Consider the following 20782-nt stretch of genomic DNA (forward strand, 5'->3'; position numbering starts at 1 on the left):
AATTAGAACAGGGCTTTAGTATCTGAAGGAGCTTTGTGATGTGAGAACTAGAACTAGCGATCGGAGAGAGATTACATTGCGTCTTTGAAATCTCTTGGGTGCTGTTAATACTTGGTGGGGGTTGGAGTAAAGAGTCAGGAGTATATGTACAGCTCTGAGGGTAGAGTAAGTTGTGATGGAGTGGGAGGAGTAGAGATGTTATTAGGAAGGGGTAACGAACAAGTAGCTGTAATATTGGTAATAGTGTCAATGAAGTAGAAGTCGAAGATTCAGAGATGGATTCTGCTTTTTTTCAAGAAACACTGGAGACGTTTTACTAGAAGAATTAATAAAGAGTTGAAGGAGTGTATGTGACAGGGGAAGAGTGCAAGATTTGGGCTGGATGAGTTGCTTCAGGTAATTTAGGGTTACTTGACTTGAAGGGGTACTTGAAAGCGATACAATTAATGCTCATGTACATAACTCAGAAAATTATAAATCAAAGTTGAAAGGGATGGTGATGAAACAAGGGAGGATTTCAAAAGATAAAGAAAGAAAAGGATTTTGGTTGCAGTTTCTTAAGGAGAATAGTACCAACCATACAGAATATTATATTCATAAAGTAGTATAAAGTATTCTAAGAACTAAACTGGCATGATAATGGAGATTTTACCAGTGAGGATGTCTGCAAATAGAGGTATAGAAAGTAGGGAAGACAGGGTTGAAGTTCATTGGAGGAAATTAGTAAGAAATCAAGGTGCTGGTAGCAAATGCCTTACAAGGAAAAGTAATAGTGTGCAATGAGGCTAAGCAAGCTTTTTCAATGCAGCGTATAGATTGTCTTCCTTGTCAAGGAATGTAAACGGTACTGACAAATAAAAAAGGACATGGAAGTGCTAAGTTTAACTGTAGCTCTGGTAGAATTTTTAGTTGAGTCTAGAATAGAAAATGTAATTAAAAAGGGATAGTTAATAGACCATATAAAATATTGTATGATAACTATAAGAATCATTCAGAGGAGTTCAGAAAGACTAAGAAAAGATAATAGAAAAACAATTTGCAAAGGATAAATGGGAAAATCTAGAAGGCTTCCAAGTATACTACAAAATTTATAAAGTTTAGGATTTTTGCATGGAAGTGTTTACTTGGGTATTTCTTCCTCCCTGCAGCTAGCCATTAGCTGCCACCAATTTCTTGTTCATCAAGTCTACTGAGCCCAACTTCTGTCCTCAATCTGACCCATACCTGGAACTGGTGAGCGGCTTGAGGATGCTGGTGCCCAGGCTGTCCCTTACCACCCTATGGCAACATTGCCAGCCCCACAGGTGCTGCCTTCAGTAGGTGCATGTGTGCTTAAGTACAACTCTCAACCATGCAGTATGCTACTTACAGCACAGAGCTTGACAGACTCTTTACACTACTACTGCAGTGATATTAGACCCCCACCCCGAGGATGGCCAGACAGAGGTTGACTAGTCACTCCCATCCTGCCAATATGGCCCCTCTAGTGCCCTGCAGCTAGTTGTACATGAGTCATTTGGTGTGCAGTAAGGGTTTTATCCCTTTGATCTGTGTTTGAATAGGTATTTTATACCTCAGGTGGACTTCAGGGGTCTTTTTCTCTTAAAGATTGCAAATATTGGAGATAAAATAGGGAAGAGAGGGATAATTGGGAACATTTTGTGTGAGGGTAACGGCATGGCAGGTTTTAAAACTTCTATAGAGAGTATTTTAACAGAAGTGTTGTGTGAACAAATGATAGTACTAAGGAGATTACTCTTTTGAACTGGAATGTACAATGTAAAATGCCTAGACATATAAGGCTTTACTAGGTATATGGCTAATGGCTGCCAAAAAAAAAACAATTACTGAAAAATGGAAATCAGAATCTATATAAACCTGAACAGAAGTTGTGAGGGAATTAAACTAACTGGAAGTGACACCTTTAAAAAAATGGGAAAGATCAAATGTTGTATAAGTAAATGGAATTTATGGCAACAATAATACATGTGGAATAATTGGGAGGAGGAGGAGTGAAGTTTAAGGGAAGGCAGGACTTGAGCAATTTATGTAATGCCGGAGTGAATTAAAATTGTTGAAAAGAAAACAAATGTACTATATGATAATAATAATAATAATAGAAACTCTTGTTACTGTTTGTTTTCTATTAATATATGTGAACCCATATTGCAATTTAAAATGTGATAAGTTAGTAAACATGTTTAAAAAGAAAAATATTTCCACAAGTCAGTTATGAAGGCTTTAGAAGGTTAACAACATTTTCTGACGTTGCCAGTGATATGGAAGTTTGAAGTTTAGTATTTTAGTTTAAGAATGCATTTCTCTTGGAAAGAGATTGCAGATAAATATAGGGAAGATCTTAGAGATGGAGTTAATAAGATATTGGATACATGGGTAAAACAGGTTGGCTTTCTGTTGGGGTGTATTAAAGTGGTTAAGATGGTGGATGTTTTTTGTGTTTCACTGTTGCAGTCATTACATTGGGTAATCTGCTGGCAGGTTGCCCTCGGTCGGCCTGATTAACAAAGTCTTGGGTCCTGCATCAGCTGCTGTCCCTTCTTCCATGACGTCAGGTCATCAGGGGTATAAAACATGCAGCCAACGTGATTACCTCAGTCCGTCTCCTGAAATTTTCATTTTCAAGTTTCAGAACCGAAGTCTTCAATTTAAAGCTAAGTACCCCATTGGGGAAACTTTTTCTTGCTCCTTACCGATGTCAGTAAAAGTTAATAATTGCATTACTTGTGGAAAGCAAATACTTATAAAGATTTTCATCTGTACTGCATTCCTTGCGTAGGCCCTGACCACGGTGTACCTTGGTGTCAGTTTTGTGCTTTATTTAATCAGCGCACTATCCATCGTCGGTACATTTTTCCCTCTAAATATTTCGGTTCTTGGTTTAATTATCCTGAAATGACGTCGGTTAGCCATTCAACTACCAGAATTTAAAAAAAACCGCAAAGATAAAGACAGAGACAGGCCATTGAGGTCCAAAACTGCCGACAATGCTTTCCTAAGCCAGCTGCCAGTTTGCCGGTACTCAGTGAGGTGCTTTCGCAGCCCCTGATACCCACTACTTCTGACTCACAGGCCTCTACTGAGACCCATTCGGAGTCTGGTATGCCGCGAGATACTTCAACTATGGAACTCACGGATGTCTCTACCTTGGATGGGTCCGGAGCCGCTGTGCAGGCACCAGCTTCTGAGAGTGTATTCAGGCCTACAGACTTGCATGTCAAACCAACTCCACCTTCAATACTAAGGCCTAAATCTCGATCTATGTCGAAAAAAACAATGCCCAGGCCACATGTTCAGGCACCTATGCCTAAAAAAAAAAACAAATGATCAAAATGGCTGAAGATCTAATTACTCTAATCAGGGGTAGTCAACCCCATCCCCTTCTAAGAGGCCTAGGCCTCAGCTTGACTATGAATCTTCTGATCAGGATTCTGTTTCTTCTGACTCTTCTAATGACCTGGATTTGTCCATACCTACTTATGTGGATTCTGATGCAGAGGATTTCATTCCATCTGCGTCCCCCCCTGAAGATTTCTCTTTTGGTGAAACTTTACATACCTTACAGAAGCATTTCCACTGAGAAAGTCAGGAATTCTCTGATTCAAAAAAGAGGCTTAGGGATTTTAGTATTTTACCTCAGCATAGGCCTTTGGTTATACCTCCTGTACTAGACATTGTTGATGATGTGTTTTTGGAATTCAGTATGGCCCCTGATTCCCTGCCTCCATCTCCTTGTAAACCAGACAGATACTACAGGGTTCCTGAGTCCCACAAGTTCCTTTTCAAAAATCCTGTTGCAGATCCTGAAACCATTTCTCAAGGGCCTAAGGGCATTAAGGCGTCTACTGTTAAAAATTCTAAACCTTCTTATAGAGAATCCAGGATGCTGGATAGATGGGGTAAAAAGGTTTATACTTCTGCAACCTTAGCTATCAGGGCTTTAAACTGCCAATTTCATATGTTAAAATATCAACAGCATATTATTGGACTGCTTAAACAGAAAATGATGTTGATTTCTGACTGTGTGGAAAATAAAGATTTACAGGATTTATTGCATTCTGCTGAGCAAGTTGGAAAACATACTTTGCAATGTGGTTTTGATTCTTTAGAGGCCTCTTGCAAGGCTGCTGTTACTGGGTCTGTGCTTAGAAGGCATGCCTGGCTTAAGGAGCAGTCTCTGCCTGATCATGTTAAAGCAAAATTGTTGGATGCTCCTTTAAATCAGGACCGCCTGTTTGGCAATAAGGCTGAAGAAGTTTTAAAAAAGATGGAAGATAAAGCTAAATCTATGCAAACTGTAAAATATTTATTACAAGTGCAACCTCCAAGATTTAGTAGGCACTAGCCTACCAAGAAGTGGTCCTTTCCAGCTCCTTCCAGATCCTCTTAAGCCAAATCCAGACACACCAAAAGCACCAGGTTTCAGTCCCAGGGTACTCTCAGACCTAAGCAATGGGGGGCCTCCACTTCCAAATCTGGAAGTAACAAGACACCCCCTATGGTAAACAGTCTCAATGACTTTCCTTTAAAATTACCAAGCACTTACCTTTTAGCCGCTCCTTTGGGGGGAAAGATTGCTTTTCATGTAAGAAACTTGGAACTCATAACCCAGGACAAACTGGTTTTAAATATAGTGTCCCAGGGATACAGATTTAATTTCCACACATTGCCAACACCAAACAGGTGGCCAGACCTGCCCCCAAATCAGTGGGCAGAGGCTCAGAAACAAGTACTTTCCCTCCTAAACATGAGAGCTATTCAACCGGTACCAGAAGGGGAAAAGGGACAAGGTTTCTACTCCAGGCTTTTCCTGGTATCCAGAAAAGACAAATCATGGCATCCAATTCTGGACCTGTCTACTCTAAACACCTTTCTGGACATTCCAAAATTCAAGATGCTGACTCTTCACCAGTTACTTCCTATGCTAATCAAAGATGCCTGGTTGGCAACTCTAGATTTAAAAGAAGCTTACCTGCATGTCCCAATCAGGGAATCTTGCATGAAATACCTATGCTTCAAAGCAGGCTGTTTGCATTATCAGTTCTCTGCACTGCCCTTTAACTTGTCTACTGCACCCAGGGAATTCACAAAGTGCCTGGCTCCAGTTATTGCATTTTGCAGGCAAAGAAATAATCAAATATATCCGTACCTGGACGATTGTCTAATTCAGGCAGAAAACCAGGCCATACTCCTAAATCATCTGGTGTTTGTAAAATGAGTTCTAACTTGTCTAGGGTACACCATAAATGAAAAGAAATCACAACTGGTACCCTCTCAACAGATGACATTCCTGGGTGCAAGCTTGAATACAACTGCCCAGATTGCTTTCCTCATGCCAGAAAAGCAAATTCATTTGGTAACTTCCTTCAAACAAGTGGCCACAAAAACCCTGCTATCTGCAAGACAAATACTACAAGCTTTGGGGTTCATGGCCTCCTGCATTCTTCTAATTCCATATGCAAGACTGCATATGTGGAAACTTCAGTGGTACTTAAAAAGTCTATGGTAGCTGGTAGCATTTGCTGCAGGGGCAGAGGGAAAGGCTATTTCAAAACAAACCATTTCTAAATGGGTAAGCCATTGCATTAATTTCTGCTGTAAGCACCATGAAAAGCCTATCCCCCAGGGGATCAGATCTCATTCCACCAGGGCTGCATCTACTTCTGCAGCCTTTCTCAGCGGTGTTCCTACCAAGGATATTCTAGAAGGTGCTACCTGGAGTTTAGTTCATACTTTCACCAAGCATTATCATCTACCAATTATCTCTAAATCCAGAGCTGGCTTTGCCACTGCTGTCTTGCAGGGCCTTATAGCTGGTCCTAATACTGTATAATTCCATCCTCCCAACCATAGCTTTGGGAATCTAACCAAACGTAGTGACTGCAACAGTGAAACATGAAGAACATAGTACAGTTGTGTACACTTACCATAAATGTAGATGTTCGAGTGTATTCACTGTTGGAGTCCTGGTTACCCTCCCTCCAGCCCCTTGTTTTTCTCTGACTATACCTGTACTTTCTGTTACTATGCTTAAAAGCCTTTTTGGTGTATTTTCTTTTGGTTGGAGGTATATTGCTGTGTTTTAAAATGTATTTTGCTCCCCATTGTGGGGGCATCTGACATCTGGGGCAAGAAAAACTGAGGTAATGACGTCGGCTGCATGTTTTATACCCCTGATGACCTGACTTCATGGAAGAAGGGACAGCAACCGACGCAGGACCCAAGACTTTGTTAATCAGGCCGACTGAGGGCAACCTGCCAGCAGATTACCCAAATGTAATGACTGCAACAGTGAATACACTTGAACATCTACATTTATGGTAACTGTACACAACTGTACTTTTTGTATCCCACACTATATATGTTTGGCATTATCCTTATCTGACTAGAGGACTGGAAAATGAAGAAGTTGCAGTAGGTTTACTTGAAGTATATCTGCTTAGAGAAAGTGAGATGGTTTGTGGTTTGGAATGGCTAGATTGATGGTGCAGCAAGAAGGGACCCTAGGGTTTCCAAAATATCTTCCAAAGAAGACTAGTACAGAGTTCCCCAAGGTGGACATAGTAGGAGCAAGAGTACCAGGATATGTAGCTATAAAGTTAGATGATGGGCAAGAGTAAGTTTGGGACATTAATGGATTAAGAGACTGGGGGGGATTGTGATGTACAGAGCAGAGTAAAGGCCTAGGGTATAGGGGATAGGAGACATGTCATATTCCTCTGGTTAAATGTGCATGTGGAAACTATTTAAAGAGTTGCGAGTTGAATTCTGTCCTCATGAGGCTTATCATTGGAGTATTTGAGCTTAAAGAAGATGATGGAGGCAATGGAAAAGGGCAGGGGAAAAAGAGCAATAACAATAAAGTAAGTGGGATAGGGTAAGAGGCTGTTTTTAAGGTGGCTCTCTGGAGGTAGACTGCAATGTGTTAATTTAGTAAGAAGTGTATAGGTTTTGGTGAAAAAAGTGCAACAGAAAGATTCAAAAGATTGTGTGCAGGTAGGGTGAAAGAGTGGAGAGATAACAGGTCAATGATAGTTGGAGAGAAGCCAGTGATATGCTTTGAGCTCTAAAATGTATTGGACCAGTAGGGAATCAAAAGTTTTGAACTTGGAGTAGGTGACTCTATACTCATAAGAAATACAGGGACTGGGAGCAGAAGGCTTTGCCTGCATGTTTTCAATGCAGATAAGATGAAGTGAGAGACTGCACACATGGTGAATAGCGAGGAAACAAGAATTATAACTCTGAGACTCATAAGTTGAAGTTCTGGAATAACAAAAAAAAAATATGAAAGTACATGAGAATAGTGAGTGTTGAACACTGCTGGTCTTATTTAAATATTTTTTATTTATTTTATTTGCAAGGGGTAACCCATACCTCCCAATGTGGAGTCAGTCCTTACTCCCCCAATCTTACATGTACATATAAGTATCTCAGAGAAAAGGGAGTATGTGTAAGTTCTCATTGTAGCTCCTTCATTCTAATTGATCTGGGATTTGCACTAATGAGTCTCATATGCGTCTCTTATGGATGGCACAGTGGTGCAGCGGTAGTGTTGTTGCCTCACAGCAAGAGATTCTCTGGTTCGATTCTCGGCTGGAGTGCCTTCTGTGGAGTCTGCATGTCCTCCTTGCATTCATGTGGGTTTTCCCTGGGTGCTCTGCTTTCCTCCCACATTTCAAAGACATGTCTCTGGAGCGTTTCTCCCCATGCCTCCACTGAAAATTGGCTTTGTTCCAAGTTGGATCTTCCCGGTAAACAAATGTTACATAAATAAATAAATAATAAATAAGTATATTAAACAGTTGCCATGGGCTGTTATCTCTGTACAGGTTGCTTTGATATTGTTCTAAAGACTTTGTGCCTTGACATAAGCAAAACAGTTACAAATACTAACAGTATTGTGCTTACTAAAGAACTCACAATTCACTAAAGCAGGTTCACTTGTAGAAATTAGACATGCAAAAACACATGATATCCCAGAATAACTAGGAGATGTACACAGAAAAGTTAAAATGATGAACATACTGCTCTATCCCAGAAAAAATATATATGTTTAGATAATGAACAGCAAGTAAAATAGAAAGCAGACATATGTATAGCAGCTGTAACAGAAAACTTCCCATTAGGACTATAAGAAAGCAAGCCGTAATGCCTAAAATGATGGATATTATCAAGAAATGAATGCACGACCAGGGTTGTTGTAAGGCCCAACACCATAGGTAGAGAGGGCCTTACCTCCCTTGGAAGGACATTAATTCTCTGATAACAGACACCCATCCTGGAGGTCATTATTGCTCTTAGAGGATGTTTTTTACTATATATATATTTTTATATTTTTGATGGAAAATAGTTCCCCCACACCGAATGTGTAAAACTTGCTGTAGCATGTTTCATTGTTGCTAGAGAAAGTATTTTAATGACAAAATATAAGTTATGTAGGCGTTTACAAAAAATGAATGCCAGGGGGGTAGCAGCAAACACGGACACCAGTTTTTGAGCGCTTTCGTTCAATTTATTAACAAGAACTTCATCAGAAAGCTTGTTAATAAATTGAATGAAAGTGCTCAAAAACTGGTGTCCATGTTTGCTGCTACCTCCCTGGCATTTTTTTCTTGTGGTTACCTTTTGGATTCATTACACAGTTATGTAGGTGTTTAATGTCTACACACACACACACACACACACACATCAGAAGTTATTGCAACTTTGTTGAATAAGTACACCTCAGACATTTCATTGCGATCAATTGAATGAAAAAAATATATAGAACACAAGTCATTCTGACCCCCCCATGCTTCTTAACTTTCTTTGATTTTGCTTCATAGTTCTGCTCTTTCTCTTGTAGAATTTTTTATTTGCTGGCAAATCACTGAGAATTCAAGTCAATTAATAATGCCAGACATATTATTATTGTTAAGGCAGCACATGCTGATGGACTGCCTGTTTCATTTGAGAGAAGTTAATATGTGCTGTCACTGTCTCTGTATCTGTCTCGGTAATGCTGTCTTTCTCTCACTCTCTCTTATATACACACAAACACACACACATACACACAAACACACACACACACACACACACACACACACACACACACACACACACACACACACACACACACACACACACACACACATTTAAATAGTATATGCATGCTCTGTTTTTCATTTACTTTTTTAATGTTATGCTTCCTAAACTGCAAAGACTCATTTAATAAGTGTAACAAAATGGCATCTATTTGTTTCTTTTCTGTCCCATCATTACAGCAGTTTATTATGCTGCTATGAAACAGCAGACTTTTTTTACTGGGCATTTACCTCTACATTGACGTCCTGTTGAAGAACATCCATTCTTCCATCAGGATGAGTATGTATTCTTCACCCATCTTCTAATAATATAAAAACACATTAGTGGGCTATCAGAAATCTTTTTACACACACACACACACACACACACACACACACACACACACACACACACACACACACACACACACACACAATTTAGTTTGTGCACAATGTAATTCACAAAATAACAGTACTATTCTGTAATGATAGGAGTTGTAATGTGGTATCTAACTAGGGGCAACTAGGGTGAAAATGTTTTTAATGTACTGTATAACTGATAAGCAAAGTGGCACTTTTTTGTAATATCAAGCACTGTTCTGTGATACCCATGTGAAGATTTCATAGGTTCATAGGTTCATAGGTTCATACAAGGCTATCTGCCCTAGGGCATTTATAAGCCTATCTAGAATGTGTTTGGCTTTCGCCACCCATTTTAAATTTATTTTGCTATGCCCTTTTTCGAGGTTAGTATACTGTGCCTCTGTCTAACAGTGACACAGAAGTGATACCCGGGGTAAACCTACGATCTCCCATGCACTTATCAAGATTCCTCTTGAAGAGAGTCAATGAGGGACTCTGCCTAACCTGGACTGGGATTTTATTCCAGAGTGAAGGGAGCCTCTGGGTTATGAATCTGTCCCTCCAGCATGTCCTATTTATTTCAGTGCTGAGGTTCAAGTCTCTCAAGCGCGTAGCTCGATGGGATTTGGATTTTCTGAGGTGCAGCATGTCCATTAATTCTGGGTTGGACATGGCTTTATACATCAGGCACAGATCACCTCTGAACAGGCGGTATGCCACTGAGTAGAGCTGGAGTTTCTTTAACCGGGCAGCATATGGCATCTGTTTGAGCCCTTTGATCCTCTTGGTGAGGTACTTTTGGGGTCTTTCCAGTTGCTGCAGGTGTCTGGTAAGGTACATCCCAAAAGGGGCATTGTACTCAATTATGGGCCTGATGAGGGATGAGTAAAGAGGCACGATGACCTCCCCTGATCTTGATGTGAATCCCTTCATGATTAGGTGGGCTATATAAAATGTTTTTCTAACCACTTTGGCCACGTGGTTGTCAAATGAGAGATTGCTATCAGCTTGGGTCTCCAGGTCCCTAATTACTTCTTCTGTACTTAATGGATTACCACCTATGTGGTAATTTGCGGGCACTTTGTTTTTGCCAAAGGGGATGACTATACACTTTTTGGCATTTAGCTTGAGGTCATGGCTCTGGCACCAGTCGTCTGTTTCTATGAGGCCCTTTTGGAGGATGCTTGTGTCGGCTGGAGAGTCGATTATGGCGCCCAGTTTGCAGTCATCTGCGAACTTGGTCAGCCACAGTCCTTCCGTGTTGGCCTGTACCTCCGAGAAATATATACCGAACAAGAGGGGTCCCAGGACTGAGCCTTGTGGGACACCACTTGTAACTGGTTTGGAGTCTGACATGGCTCCAGCAATTCTAACCATGTGGGTTCTGTCCTTGAGCCAGTTTGCAATCCATCTAGTGACATAAGGGTTTATATTTAAGCTGGTGAGCTTATCTATAATGCCCGAGTGGGGTATTGTATCGAAGGCTTTTGCGAGGTCCAGGTAGGCTGTATGGACTACCTTCCCCTCGTCAATGGCCTTGGTGACTGTTTCAAAGAAATCAACCAGGTTTAAGAGGCAGGATCTGCCCTTAACAAAGCCGAACTGGGTAGGATCCAGTGTCTGTAGGTCCCCAATATCTTTATTTATGAGGTCCATGATGATCCTTTCCATAGCTTTGTAGACCAAGCTAGTCAGGCTTATGGGGCGATAGTTTCCAGGATCCGTTGAGGCACCACCTTTATGGAGAGGGACCACTGTTGCTGTACGCCACTCTTTGGACACATATCCTGTAGTAAGGCTGAGATTGAACAGTAGTTTTATGTTTGGGTTTAGCTCTTCTTGGAGTTCATGTAGGACACAGCCCGGGACACCGTCTGGTCCCATTGATGCTGTGTTTTTTGCTTTGGAGAGGGCAGCTCTTACCTGAGCATCTGAGATGTCAGGGGGGCAGCACTCTTCTCGGATAGATATTTGCCCTTTTGGTGGGGAGGGGGGGGAGAAGTTTACGCTGAACCTGTCAGCTAGGATGTTGGCAATGTCTGTGGGTTCAGTGTATTTTTTGTCATTTTGGACTAATTCTGAGCATATCTGGGAATTACCACCTAGGTTCCTAACATAACTAAAGAAAGCCTTGTGATTATCCTTAGTGTCCTGTGCAATTTTTCTCTCAAAGCTGGCCTTAGACAATTTTATGAGTGCCCGTAGTTTTTTGCTAATACTGATCAGTGATGCCTTCCCTTTTTGGGATTTTGCTCTATCATTTAGTAGCTTCCTCCTTCTATTGTATAGTTTGTTTATGGCTGGAGTCCACCAGACAGGACTTCTGCCTTTGGAGGATTGGGTCTTGGTTTTATTTGGGATCGCATGATCCATGCATTCCTGAAGGTGTTCATAGAATGCGTTTATAAAGGATTCTGTGGTCTGGGCCGTATTTTCCACAGGCCCAGGGGCTTTGAAGGATTCCACCTCGGTTTTGAGGAGTGTGAAATTTGCTTTAGAGAAGTTTTTCACTGTGGTTTTCTGGGCAGGGGGTGGGGTCGGGATGTGAATATCCAGTGAGATTAGTTTATGGTCTGATCTTACCATTGAGGGATACACTTCTGGTCTGGAGCATAGAGTCCCCATGTTGGTGATGATCAGGTCCAGTATGTTTTCCCCTCTTGTGGGAGTGGTAACAAGTTGTTCCATAGCATTTGAGTTTATAAATTCTAGGAACCTTTGGGCTAGGGTGTTGGAGCTAGAGTAATGCTCCCAGTCTATGTTTGGGTAGTTGAAGTCGCCCATTATAATGGTGTTTGAAGAGACCTTCATATTTTCCAGTGTTCTCAGAAAGGCCGAGTGGGGTTCCTGGGTTTGGGAGGGTGGTCTGTAGCAGGCTATAAACTGGAAGGCAGTTTTACCCACTGTTAGTTGCACATGGATAGTCTCTGATGCTTCGTGCTTTGCCACTAACCTGGAGGTGTGGGTATCTTTGATGAATATCGATACTCCCCCTCCTTTTGTGGTTCGGTCCAAGTTTTGGGGCCAAAAAGCATGGTATGAGATATAACCTGGTAGTGCTGGGGTGCTCTCGGGAGCCCTGAACCAGGTTTCTTTTACTGCACAGATATCGATGTTCTCCATGCTAAGGAGAGTTTCGAGTGCGTGCATCTTGAGGTTTAGACTTCTGGCGTTGACTAGCATTACTCTTAGTTTCTTATCCCTTGTGATACCTATGGAGGTGGATTTGTCTTTTGAGCCTTGCCTAAAAAAGGCACTATGGGGGTAGCAAGAGCCTTTGCCAATATCCAAAGCCCAGGGTGACAGGTGCAAGCCGTCCCTAGCGAAGCATCATGGCTTGTCGAGCATATCATCCCAAGCTGACAGGCACTGGATCCCCTTTGAATGACACCAGTACTTAAGCCAATTGTTGAAATTGATCATCTTGTCTTCATATTGTGGCATCATTCTTGGTGAGGGTAAGATGCTACTCAAGGTCAGGGTCATACCGGCCTGGGCTACATGCTCAAAGAGCTCCTTTATGTCTCTTTTCATGTAGTCCAGGGAGGTACGTCTCAGGTCATTCACACCAGCATGGACAATGACTGAGTCATATTTCTACTTGCCTTGGAGTGACCTGAGTGCTTGTGTTATGTGGCGGATCCTAGCGCCCAACAGACTGCTCACTGTGACCCTCTCCTTGTTCAGCCTGGTGAGCGGGACGTCAGTGTGCCTGACGATAGAGTCACCTATTACAAGTGTATCAGGTGTGTTGTTTAGTCTTAAGGGCTGTGACTGTTCGGCACACTGGCTTTGTGAGATATGTGTTGCACGTGTTTTGTTTTGGGGAAGCGGTTGCTTGGGTGTCTGCTTTGGAGGTCTCTGCTGCTTAGGCAGATCTTTAGTTAGAGCCTACGAGTATGTTTTTGTGTGATTATGTGTTTGGTTTGCTGTCGTGGTAGGTCTATGTGAGACTGGAATTGTAGTGAGTGTGGTTTCCTTCTCCTCCTGACTGGTTATGCCAGTACTGAGTTGAGAGAGCTTAGCCTCCAGTTTGGCTATATGGTTGCATCTCTCACATGTGTTGGAATTTGTTGGGAGGAGGAGAGGGTTGTCTGTGTACATAAGGCAGTTGTAACATTGCCTCAAGATTCCCAGATTCACCAGCTAGACCGGAGAGGAGATTGACAACTGACCTTTGGACATGCTAGAATAATATTGGGAATTCCTTAATAATTGAAAACAAGGGCCAGTGGGGAGTGAGGGTGTAGTGCTTTTAATTTTTAGTGCTGACTTGTATAATTGCTTTAGTGAGCAAGTGCCAGGTAACTTAAGTGCAATGTGTTACAGGTAACTTAAATGCAAAAATGACAAACAGTAACTTTCTTTCAAGTGAAACAAGGAAATAAGTACAGTAAGCAATGCAGATATCACTAGTGATCCACAGAAGCTGAGAAGCCATATTAGGTGGAATTAGCGTTCCAGGGAAATAACAAGCAAACAAACAACAAGCATATAAACAAAGCTAGATTCAGCAGGCCTGGATCTAGTCTGTGCTACAGCAAACAAGGTATACCAATTTCAGTAAGATACAGTTCAAATATTCAGGCACTATAAACCTTTAACCAGAAATTCCCAGCTCAGAAGGGCAGAGTCCAGCCTCTTCTCCCACAAGAGTGCAGACACAAACCTTCTTAATGTAAAATAACTGGCCTGAAGCCCAAGTGCTTAAACCAGAACTAATACACTTTAAGAATAACAGACACTGGGCTCTCAATCAGCAGTTCCCAACTTAGAAGGATGAAAGCTACCTGTCCTGCCACCACAGTGCATGCCACAAACCTTCCTAATGTAAAACAACTGGTCTGAAGCCCAAGTGCTTAAGCCAAAAGACTTAGAATGATAGCTACACTTTAATCAAGTTACTACCAAGCAGTAATAAATACAATTAAATACTTTAGAGAATGCCTGGATTAGTGCTCAAGTTACACAAACAAAGCTAGATCCAGCAGGCCCAAATCCAGTCTATGCCACAACAAACAAGGCGCACCAACTTCAGTAAGAAGCAGTTCAGATATGCATGCACTATAAGCCTTTAACCATAAATTCCCAGCTCAGAAGGGCAGAGTCCAGCCTCTCCTCCCACAAGAGTGCAGACCACGGACCCTCTTAATGTAAAATAACTGGCCTGAAAGCCCAAGTGCTTAAACCAGAATTAATACACTTTTAGAATAACAGACACTGAGCCCTCAATCAGCAGTTCCCAACCTAGAAGGATTTGTAAAGCAACATGTAGATGCTGTATTAAGGGTACTGCAATAAGATCTGTTATGTAATGTTTATTGCCTTCATCTTGTTTGTGCAATACCTACTAAAGGTAGCACTGCTTAACACAGTATGCTAATGTTAAATATTATTGTCCTGCATTCTTAAGAAAAGAATTTGTATCAGCAAGCTAGTGAAGTTAGGTGTGATATACAAGTTAAATATCTTATTTCTCCAGAAGATTTGATTTTAGGATAGCATTAAAATGTTCAGTGAACAAATGCACAGTACAGGTTTATAACCCTGTCCTTTGTTGCAGCCTAGGCAATTATACTCCATCTTCTGAGCTGGGTACATTTGTAATGAGTAAATAAATCTCATAACAAATTACAGTTTAAGGTCTGGAGATTCTATATGTCTCAAAACTGTTGTGATTTTTGCACAAGTTGCTTAGGGAGAGAGTTACTCATTTAAATAATAACTTTTTTATGATTGTATGGGATGCAATGAAAATGAGCTAGCCTTCCTTAAATTGTATAATGGACTGCTTTTAGAATGAATGTGTATGTTTGTAAATGTGAGCTGGGTAGGAGATGACAATTATGTGAAGCTATGAATACAAACTTAAGATTTCTGGCTACACACTCTGAAGCTCCAAATGTTTTCAGCTATGCATCAGGCATATTTAAAATATATCTAACATGAATGTATCATAATGACTGTTACTTTTACATATTCAGAATATGAGCATTTGTAAGAACTTCACTAAAAGTGGATGGTTAAGCAATATCTCTCAACTTCTTTGCTAAAGTGTGAAGATATGTGAAGGCTGCCAGCCTAGCCAGATAGAATTCTGTAGATAATTCTGTCATTTGTAAATATTAAGGTAAGCCACAGGCTTGTTCTCTTAAATGTGAAAAGACTACATTGGATATTGAACTGCAAAAATGTAATAACATTGTACTCGGCTGTAAGAAAGCTAAGTCAAGCATTTCATGACTGTCTTTGACGTCAAAATTCGGAGCCGATGTGTCTGGATGAAGGAATTCTGCCTATTATTTTCAGGCCGGAGTTAATGGCTAGAATTTGCATGTATAAATGTCCTTTATTGCTCTGGTTTCTGACCAACTGTAAATAATGCAAATGTAGTTTCTGTTAGCCTGGGAACACCACAGAAGTGTGAAGAATGATGTCATGTGAAGCAGCTCTGTGTTATCAATTTAAAGAGAGAGAATCAGAGAGCATTTGTCTTGAGAACATCCAACATCACCAGCACTGCTTTGCTCCATATGTAAGTTATTTAGAACTGTGTTTTCTCTTAGATATAGCTAGGAAATAATAAGATTAGACTAGTTTGTTTTTTGTCATGTCAGAACTTTTCTACCGTATTATTTTAAGTATTTTTCTGTGATCTCTGAACTCTTGACTGGCACTGTGTACTAAGAAGTATTGTCTTGTGTTTTTATTTTTTATTAAATATTTTTAAACCTTTCAATAGTGGTTGTTTTGTGTAGAGTTAATGTAAGCTCTAGAGCACATTGCATGTATATAGTGATACTGTACCAAGTCACTCTAATAAGCTTTGACTGTTCAGTCACACTTACCATTTGGATAATAATATTGCACAGTAATAATTGGACACCCTTTCAGAAGGGCCTTTGAGTAGCTGATATTAGTGGGTGGTGGCAGTTGGTACTATCTTTAGACTGGGCAGAAAAGGGGCACAGCTGGGGAACCTGTACCAGCCTTCCCCAGGAGTGTCTGTATGGTTGTATATAACTCTTATCTCAAAGTGTGTGTGTGTGCCAGCTACTTGGGCAGGGACATGAAACACTGGTTGGACAGAGAGCATGCTGGAGGTTTTAGCTTGCCCACTAGGCTGATATCTGAACCCTATAGCTGTGCCAGTGGGAAGTCTTATTGGGGACCTGGAGAGAAAGAGAGAAACCAGCCCCAGACTGACTGTGATCTCTGTGTGCTCTTAAGGGAAATTGTACCTTACTGTGTGTGTATTTATTATCCTTTCCTTATATGGACACCCCTCACTGGTGTTAGTGGTGAGGACTGAGGCTCCTTGATTGCTGGGTCAGTGCACGAGCATCACATAAAGAATCAGGGAAAAGGTCAAAATGATGTGGGTGACAAAGGCCGAAAATCAAGGACAATTTTATATACAACTAGAATTCACTTAAAATATAATAGATAAACAGGTTTCTCATCAAAATGTATTTTCTGATTTATAATAACTGTGAAACTCTAATGTCTGCCATTACTGACTTTCTGTAATCTCGGTGATTTACTAGAAAATTCAAAATTTTATGAAGGCAGAGCAAGAATATGAAAAGAAGTCAGGGACAGTTGACAGGTATGGCAAGTCCAGCTGTGTGCCCTAAAGTGATAAAGCTCTTACTGTAACCCAGGGACCCAAGTTGAAATTGTAGATTGTATACTAAAAGAGCTGGATAGGGAGAAATGCGATTGAATGATGCATGGCTTTCCATCCTAAGGAGAGAAGTTGGAAATGGTTCTTGCCTTGCTGGCCCTGGTGTCTTGCTTCTCTGGTACAGTCAGAGTCTTGCATGAGCAGGAAGCCAGAATTAAGAAGGATGTTAGGCTGTGGCTACCCAAAGCAGTGATGGTACTCACTGGTATGTGTGAAGCAGCTCACTTACATGGAAGTAGGAGTATAGGTAGTCCCTGTGATGATGCAGATGCCCACAGCACCACCAAGGAGCAGGATTAAGTTGATAGAAATGTCCCCAGCTGTCAGGATGTGAATATGGGTACAAGAAGCCCTTATGGCTGCCTGTATGATGGCCTTTCTAGACAGTTCTTGCCCCCTCTCCCTTATTGTATGGGGTATATTCATAGTGTATGGCTGAGTCCATATGGGGAATGCATGATAATTGGTAGGTATGGATGTAAAAGATGAAAAAAAGTTCAATGATAACACTGAGATTATAGAAACAGTAATAAGTGCTTCACTGTTTGGGGGCACTGATGTTCTTCTTTTTTCATTAATGTTTGCGTAAATGCATTTGACATTCTGTGTTGTGGTCAGCTGCAGAAAAAGTCCTATTTGTTGTGCACATGTAGTTTTCTATTCTGACACAGGTTACCTCTAAATTTTTCAGTATGTTGCTGATTTGTACTGTGCTAAAAAGCTAGGCAGTTGTCAGCTCCCTGACTAGGAAATACGATAATTCCACAGAAAAGACCACCAACCAATGAAGTATCCTGAAAACTGTCTTTAATAGACGTGACAACAATAAAAATGATCAGCAATCCAATTCAAAACGAGCGCTTTCGCCTGGTTAATACCAGGCTTTACCAAAACACCAAGGCTGTATAAAACGAATCCAAAAAATACCTCACAGTTGAGAAAGAAATACACCTTTATCACAAGACAAAGCTTTCAGGTTCACACCCTCACAAAGATAATTTAAACTGTTAAAAACAGTTTTTTTTTGTAAGATGAAAGCATTTAGTCTGTAGTTTTATTCCATTAAAATTCATTGAAATGTATTGAAGTTTGTTTTTAAGTGCTCGTTCCACTTTTTGTTTTTAACAGTTTAAATTATCTTTGCCATCAGAGAAATTTTTCCCTGAGCAGGTGAAGCAGAAAGATGTGTGGCTCATCTCAATCCCCAGGTATTTAAGTGTGAGAAGTAGCTTGCTGCTGCCAGTACAACAGAGCAGCCTTGCTGAAATCCCGCCTTAAATGCTGCTTGCCCAAGTGACCAGGTCAGGTGACCAGCAAATGATTATATATAGTATTGGGTTCTTCCAATACGCATCTTGATAAAGCCTGGTATTAACCAGGTGAAAGCGCTCGTTTTGAATTGGATTGCTGTTCGTTTTTATTGTTGTCACGTCTATTAAAGACAGTTTTCAGGATACTTCATTGGTTGGTGGTCTTTTCTGTGGAATTATCGTACTTCTTGGTTTTGTGACTTACTGCACCTTTGCGTTTTGGTTTTTAGCTCCCTGACTAGGTTGATGTGCACCCCTCCACTTCTGCCAAGTCCCTGGAAGTCCAGGCATGCTGTGGCTGCAGAGTGTAGCAGTGTGTATGCAGTATGTTACCCAACAGATACTCTGAGAAGATGGAAAGTTTACCCACATTCTGGACCATGCCCCCATCAGCTGGACCTTTACCTGGAGAATGAGTCATGGTATCATAATTGGTTCATTACTGCTGCTGTTGCTGTATTACTGGGTGGTCTTTATTAGGTTTTGATTTTTAAATGATTTGTTGAACAAACTGAAAAATAATTACACGTCATCTTGTTCCTTCAGCAAAGGTGTAGTTTCTTAGCAAGTTAATTCAGATTTATGTCTTTAAGTATTGATTATGTCTGGAATGCACAATGCGATAAACTACTGTGAAAGCTCATATGTACATATTCTGAATAGAAATCTATCAATATAAACTTTTGTAATCAAGATTAAAAATATGGAAATAATTCCTAGTTTTAAAAAGTGATGTTTTTTTTTTTTTACAGATACAGTTGCAAATGCTTCAGGATCACTGCTTGTGGAAGTTGCCAAAACCCCTGGTGCAAACCTTGGTGTAGCATTATCTACCTCAACATATTGTAACAAAAATGTAATTGTTATAGACAAAATAAAGCCAGCAAGTATTGCTGACAGGTAAGTGTAAATATATTGAGATACAGTCAGTTATCCACATGAGGATTATAGCACACATATTATGTATTATTTGCTTAGTAAATAGGCTGATTCTGTATGTAACTTGGCAGTAACACATCTAAATGGATTTGTTGGTGGAATCTGAGGTTTAATTAACAAAAAAAAGTGATGGATTTATTGGACCTCTGGTCGCAGTATAAGTAAGAATGTCACATACTGGGCAGTTGAAGGAGTACAGGTTATTGCGGCAAACTGTGTCATCTACTCTGTGGTTCTAGTGAGCCTGACAGAAAATGAACATAAAATGTACAGCAAAAAAGGGAGTGCTCTATTAAAACTGAAAACATGATCTACAAAGAGGTTCAGTTATCATATTGAGAGGTTACTGCTGACTGAATAGATCCTTGGCCATCTATGGAAATGTTTACGGGATGGATGTAAGACTTCATATTTGTATGTACTAATTTTAAGATTACATCAAAATACCACTAAATTTTAATCAGATATACAGTACACTTTTGTTAAAGACTGGTATAATTGCTCAAATGTTTAAAACAGTTTTGCTGGTACTTAAATAAGACTGGCGGATTAGATAGTGTGTTGTCAAGGTTGATACTAGACTAGCTCTGAATGGACAGCTTTTGTCAGCACTGGTTTGAACACCATTTTATCAACATTAGTAAGTACATTTTATTTTTAATAATATTTTGTTTTAGGATGACAGTATTTTAAAATCACTAATAACAAGGAAAAGGTATCAGAATAATAAATACCACTTTATATATGGCCTCACTACAGACTGGACTAACTAATTAACAATAAGAGAAATACATTGAAATCTACCTCTTGCAGAAAGCTAGATGTAGAGTAACTCTGGTAATATTTAGAACTGAACAGATACACTAGCATGCAGCTTTATGACTATGAAACTGTGCAGTGTGCAAGTCTAAGCATATATTATATCATCCTAGAAAAATTTACACTAATGAATGCACTCATAGAATGTCATTACAAAAATGACAGTGCTTACATTTTACCAGATTTTTTTTTTTTTTATCACAGGTATATGGGATGCGGTACACAGGCTTTATTGTTATACAGATACAAAAAATTACAAATCGGTTAAGTATACAGTTAATTTACAGAAATTAGAGTGGTTGCATATAAAGTAAATACCTGGGGTAATAGTGGTTCTGCTTTTAAACATACTTGTATGTATTGCTAACATTTTTTACATTTCTTCTTGGAACTATAGCAAGGCTGACCTGATACAGCATCATACTGAAAACATGTTTTTTTTTTTTTTACCAGAGTGAAGGTCTAAATAGAAGTTCAAGCAAGCTTACTGCTATCTAAAGCAGTCCAATAAAATGCATTTTTAGAAAAATAATACACTTGTAGTAGTTTAAAAAAAATCAGCCCTGAAGTTCCTGAAAAAG

The 20782-nt window shown here is 40.2% G+C and overlaps 1 protein-coding gene across 1 annotated transcript in view; it reads left to right on the plus strand.

Annotated features, from left to right (window-relative positions):
- Positions 1-20782, plus strand: part of GRIP1 (glutamate receptor interacting protein 1) — a 2220015-nt gene that overhangs the window by 1004753 nt on the left and 1194480 nt on the right. Inside the window, exon 8 of the mRNA XM_044088060.1 lies at positions 19196-19343. Within this exon, the coding sequence (XP_043943995.1) occupies positions 19196-19343 (148 nt within the window). The remainder of the gene's footprint in view (positions 1-19195; positions 19344-20782) is intronic.

Source organism: Protopterus annectens, chromosome 11.part0, assembly GCF_019279795.1.
Source record: "Protopterus annectens isolate FY-2018-M chromosome 11.part0, PAN1.0, whole genome shotgun sequence".
Lineage (NCBI taxonomy): Eukaryota > Metazoa > Chordata > Ceratodontiformes > Protopteridae > Protopterus > Protopterus annectens.